The sequence below is a fragment of the Telopea speciosissima genome, unplaced genomic scaffold, assembly GCF_018873765.1.
Source record: "Telopea speciosissima isolate NSW1024214 ecotype Mountain lineage unplaced genomic scaffold, Tspe_v1 Tspe_v1.0599, whole genome shotgun sequence".
Taxonomy (NCBI): domain Eukaryota; kingdom Viridiplantae; phylum Streptophyta; class Magnoliopsida; order Proteales; family Proteaceae; genus Telopea; species Telopea speciosissima.
Window position 1 is genome coordinate 1 of NW_025317935.1, and position 5,893 is coordinate 5,893.

General features: G+C 37.1%; 1 protein-coding gene across 1 annotated transcript; it reads right to left on the reverse strand.

Moving 5' to 3' along the window:
- Positions 1-2,098: 2,098 nt before the first annotated feature.
- On the reverse strand, positions 2,099-5,589 carry LOC122648217 (beta-amyrin 28-monooxygenase-like). The gene is made up of 3 exons (XM_043841467.1): positions 4,638-5,589; positions 2,474-2,661; positions 2,099-2,395 (listed from the first exon to the last, which is right to left on the reverse strand). The coding sequence occupies exons 1-3, from the start codon at positions 5,587-5,589 to the stop codon at positions 2,099-2,101; spliced, it is 1,437 nt and encodes a 478-aa protein (XP_043697402.1).
- Between the last annotated feature and the right edge of the window lie 304 nt (positions 5,590-5,893).

A 5,893-nucleotide genomic window follows, 5' to 3' on the forward strand; every position in this document is an offset into this window, starting at 1 on the left:
TCAATGACTTCTTATCAGTTTCATTAGGTTCGGTTTTCGGTTTGGATATCGGTTGGTTCAGTGCGGTCTGATTTTCACCCGGTAGCGCCATACCCTAGTCCAAAGCCAATCCGATAAGGATCGTTTCGGTTCGGTCCAAGTATTTTCGATTGTTTCGATCCGTCTTAACAGTTCGGGCTAAGTTTTGATCTATGGGATGAAAACTTCCAACAACTTCATTGTGCCCCTCACATCATCCACTAAAGTGTCAATCTAGATGGAGGGTTTGGATTGGAAACTAACTAGATTAATTTGAAATTTTCAAAGTTCCAGATCAAGGAACTAGGGTTTAGAAGTTTTTTTTTTTAGTAGAGGTATCACACAAACCACACATCAATCCCAAAAGGTTAACCGACTTTTAGGACCGTGAAATGACGGACATACACAACACACACCACAATCACACACCTGATGTGGGACTAAACCTACACACCCAGCATACAAAAAGCAACATGTTTTTTTTATTATGATATCACACAAACCACACACCAATCCCAAAAGGTTAACCAAGTTTCAGGACCGTGGAATGGTTCAGAAGTTAGATAAGGAATTTTAGCAGTTCTCTGAACATCCTAGGAGGCATTCTATGTTGCCTTTTTCTGATGTCATCAAAGCTTCTTGGTTTTCAGCTTGGAATTCCAAGCAAACCTGTCACCACAACTTTTCTAACTGATTAGTAAAGCCAGTGAGCAAACATATTTTGTAGTCTAACATCTAAACATGTCTTAGAAACCTGGTGACACAACAATGATAATAAATTGCAAAGGAAATAAAAATTGCAGTCAATGTTAACTAGACATTTAGAAGTTGTGTTCAACAGTATAGTTATAAAATACTGTTGGACCTAAGCTGTATACTTTCTGTACACAGGTTACTTAATAAGCTTGCAATTAGGAGCACAACTCAATTGCATGTGGAAATGAAAATATTCACAACAAAAGGTAACACAGTTCTGCCAATTTGGGCTTTATTACCAATAAAGGAACAGAGTCTTCTGCTTACTTGTTAAATAGATAAGGCTAAAAATCAATGTGATTATAGAACGAGTTGTATGAAATTAGAAACATCTAAGTTTTGATGGTATTTTATCATAGGGAAGCAGTTTTCTATACGGGAGTGTGGCCTACACCAACACTCCTATGAGTCTATCTCTCTCCTCCTTAAAACAAGGTGGCAGAGGTGTCTTTTCACATCGGGAGGAGAGAGATAGACTCATGGGAGTGCTGGCGTAGGCCACTCTCCCGGACAGAGATCTTTTTCCCTCATAATACTCGGCCTTTTATGAAGTAACATTTACTGTACACTATAAGGAGAAAAAGCCCCATTACAACTCACAAACTTCAACAAAACATGCAGGTAGGATGATCAAAAGATTTCATGCTTTATAGGCAGCAGAAGACTAACAATTAGTTCCTCCCCTCTTGCTGTTCAGTTTGAGATGCAGATGAGGCCAAGGTCTCTAGTGTGTCCATTGCTTCTGGAATCAGGTTCTCTGAATGTCCCTTAGCAGTGGCCATGTTTTGGGCCACATGACCATTTGGATCTGCCACTTATTATGGTTTTAAAATTGAGACCATTTAATTGAACGGTTCAAATCGAATCGAATTGTTTAACACCCTTACCTCATCGATCTTGTTCTGGACATTAGTCTTGGGTTTGATCATGGACACATAAAATCCAACAAAAGAAACTTCCCTCTCTTTCCAAAGGGACCTTCTTGATAAGGTCATATTGGATTCTTGATATCTAATTCATGACATATGTAACAAAGTAACAAAGTGGAGCCAGAGAATATATTACTGCAACAAAGATCTTAAAAATTGAGATTAGGGACCATATCACACTTAATTTTTCAATTACGATGCAAATTTGATTCTAATTACAGTAAATCCAACATGATCTTGGCCAATCCTGCCAGGATTCTTACATTGTTCAGTATAAAAGATTGTGCTTTCTAGCTTTTACAACTTGTACACACATATATCATCACAAGTTTCTGATACAGTTTCTACACTCATGGAGTTAATTGGTGCCATGGTAATGTATTGATACCTCAAACCTAGTGATTAGGTTTGAGGCGAACTGGAAGTCCTTTTGCTGGCTCCGGAATTGGATTGAAAATCATCTTCTCATCAGGGATAATTTTCTCCCATTTGAACATATTAACCACATGGTGCATAAAAACAAGTATCTCCAATCGAGCGTACTCTTTGCCGGGGCACATTCGAGGTCCACCTCCAAAAGGAACATATGTATAAGGAGCAGGTCCAGTTCCTTCAAACCTTGAAGGATCAAACTGTTCAGGATCTGGGAAATATTTGGGGTTCTTGTGTGTTGAACTCCCACTCCAATATATCTGCAAACATGTAATTGGGTAATTAATTTTAACTCATTGGTATGATACTAACTTTGAGTTAATAGTTACAATATATACCTTCCATCCCTTTGGAATGGAGAATCCTGCATAGGTGAAGTCAATTAAAGCCTCTCTAAAAGCTCCCTGAAGGGGTGGGACAAGTCTCATTACTTCACATGCTACATTCCATGAGTACTTCATCTTTTTAATATCTTCCCAATTTAGCAATTCTCCAGGTTCTTTTGATGCAGCAATCTCTCTTTGCTCTGTTATCAAAGTATAAAGGAGAAAGGGTTATATGGTGACAAACAGGCCCTGATCCTCTACTGCCGAGCTGCCCAGCAAGACCCTACTGCCAAGACACAGCAAGGCGATAAATTACCGCCTTACCCCTACCAGAACGCCTTGCCCGAGTGGGGGTAAGGTGGTCTTTGCGTGTGGTCCTATATCTACGCAGCACAGGCAGGATGGGCAGCTGCACCATAGACGATCTGCATCCGGTATTGGATGGGGGAAAATGATCACATTTGGATCTGAAATTTGATGTATAGTCTATTCAGACCATCATATCCTAGATATCCTTAGGTTAAACCATCAATTTGAACCAAATCGAATAAATTATATTCCTTTTTAATGTATTAATGAATGTGAATGATAAGTTCTTTTCTTTTCTAATGTTTGGAAAAGATTTTGTGGAGTATGGCCTTAACAAACATGGATTTTTTTTTCTTTTGTCGGTGATGATATAAAGTTTGTCCAAATAAATCAATTAAAAACATGACCAAAACCGAATAGTGTACCGATTATAAAACCATATAAAAATTGAACCAAAATCAAACCATGCCAGTTCGGTTATGATTTGTAAAAGAGCCCCTATTCGATTTTGGTTTGGTTTTGTTTTCCACATGTTGTATTTTGAACTGAACCAACCCAAAATCAAATTAAAATATTAAAACCGAATTAATCGACACCGATTTGTATGCAGGGGGTCCACATGCCAAGAAAGAGATTAATTAGTAAGTTCAGGAACGACAATAAAACAGGTATGATTATGTATGGCAATTAAACAGGTTATACGAGAATAATACTTTTCAAAAATTCGATATAATAAAACGCGTATGGCAATAATACGGTACCTGTTTAATATGGTCAGCTTGTAAGAGAAAATATGAGTACATATTCACTATGTAAGAGATATGCACCACTTAATAAACAATACAATAGCATGTAGACAATATTTTTTATCAAAAAAAAAAAAAAAAAAAAAAAGCACACAACTGAAATAAAGACAATAAATTATCCCTTATTTCAATTCAAAATGCATCATGCAAAGCATAATATCTTCCAACTTCCTCACATTTCAGCCTTGGATGTAGACACGTTGGTCGCTAGTGAACATAAATAGGAATGGAGACGGAGGAGAAGAAGAAGAAGGGGAACAGCTGCAATAGATTTTGTGTTTTGCGAGTTGAGATCGAGAAGAGGCCCAAAGGAAAGGGATTGGGGTTTTTGTTTTGATTTTTTTTTTTTCATGTAACAAACTTATTTAAAATGTATAATATGATTAACCATGTAAAATTAAAGGAAAATCTTCAGATTAAATCTAATTAAGGGCATAGGAGCTAAAGGTGTCAAAACCAAACCAAACCGTTTATCGAAACAGACCGAACCATTTAAATCGAAACTGGTAGACTGTTTAGTTAAATGATGGGGTTATGGTTTTAGAAATGATACCATTTATTTAATCAGTTCGGTTCGATTTTGACTGATTAATCCAATGGTTTCAAATCATGTAATCCAATTAAAATCGATTATAATCAAACCGTCTAACTGTTTAAAAACTTAATTTTTTTTTTTTTTTTTGATAAACTAAAAGTCAAAACCTAGCAAGTAGCTACTACTATGCAGTCACGTTTCTTCATTAATGATATCCTTTTTTTCAAAAAAAACTAATAACTTAGTAATAATAACTAATAACTAGTATTAGTAAATAGAGTATAAATGTGTATGGAACCGTCTAATTGAAACCGTGTCAAACTGCAAAGAACTATTTAATCGAAACCGTTTACCAAACGGTCTAGATTTTGATTATGAGACCGTTTAGTTAAACGGTCCGACTACGTTTTCTACCCTCGAGCAGTCAAAACCAAATCAAACCGAACCGTTTAATTGAAATCGGACCGTTTAACACCCTTAATAGGACCTCTAATTTATTTCTAATTCAAAGATGAATAGTACTTACCTTTCAACACCTCATCATAGACTTTTGGTAGCTCTGCAAGATATTTCATGGTGGAGGTTATGACAGAACTTGTAGTGTCATGACCACCAATTAGTAACCCAAGAATTTTATCTGCAATATCCATCTCTTTCATGAACTGCCCACTCTCATTGGTCATTGTAAGCATATGTGACAATATATCTTGTGTTGGTGAAATCATATTCTCCAACAAATCCTTCTTTCTCTTCTTGATTATCTTTAACAACGCTTCTCGTATAATTTCTGCTGCTTTGATCCCACTATTAAAGGGTGTCCCAGGGAAATTAATAGCCATAGATATGATCCCAGTCGCTAAGACATGAAAATATTTGGCAAATGTTGCGACATGATCAGGATCTTCAATGCTTATGAACAATCTACAAGCCAATGAAAAGGTATAACTCTTAACCAGAGGATACACCATGACCACTTCTTTATTAGTCCAATTAGTTTCCAAATGTCTCCTGGTAGTCAAATCCATAATTCCAAGATACTGTTGTAGCGCCTCGGGCTTTAAAAAACCCGGGAGCAGCTTACGCAGTTTCTTGGATTCCTCAATAGTAGAGGTTTGGAGAGAAGAGGGGAAGATCTTCTCAACTGAGCGTGGCCACCAAGAAGCGACAAGCTTGTTCTCATTGGAGAAGAGAAACTTATTCCCAATAGGACCACAAAAGGCTATGAAGTATTCCCCTAGCAATGAAGTCTTAAAGATTTCAGTCGAGTACTTGTTCATCCTATCAGTGATGAATTTCTCCGGCGACCCTTTCCGTCCCATTGAGAAGAACTCAACACTTTCACCAATGACAGGCCATCCTAATCTTCCCGGAGGCAGGTGAGCACCATTGATACGCTTGTATTTTAAGGTGAAGAAGTGAACTGAGAATGCGAGGAAGAGAATTGTTAGGAGGAGCAGGGAGAGAAACAAGAGCTCCATATTAGTAATCTTGGAATGGGAAGTCACAAGGTGTGACTTGTGAGTGGGTTATATTGGTTTCCTATCGTGACATACGATATTCATGATAAGCAACAAATCCAACTGAATGGTGTTTTTTTTTTTTTTTGGGTAACAACATGTAGAATGGTTTGGTCCCTCGGGTTTCTGTTCCTTGGATTTAGGCCCATCCCTTTGTGTACTCATTTAGTTAGTTGTGACTTTTTTTTTTTGGTAGATAGTTGTGAAGTTGATGTGAATGAAATAAATGATTTTAGGAAATTCTTGGTATGTTATCCCAAGAATA

Bases quoted from the DNA above. Each gene is read 5' to 3' on its own strand.
- LOC122648217 (XM_043841467.1), bottom strand. From the start codon at position 5,589: ATGGAGCTCTTGTTTCTCTCCCTGCTCCTCCTAACAATTCTCTTCCTC. The intron at 2,662-4,637 runs GTAAGTACTATT...CTTTGATAACAG, and splicing joins CTATGATGAGGTGTTGAAAG to AGCAAAGAGAGATTGCTGCA. The intron at 2,396-2,473 runs GTATATATTGTA...ACATGTTTGCAG, and splicing joins CCATTCCAAAGGGATGGAAG to ATATATTGGAGTGGGAGTTC.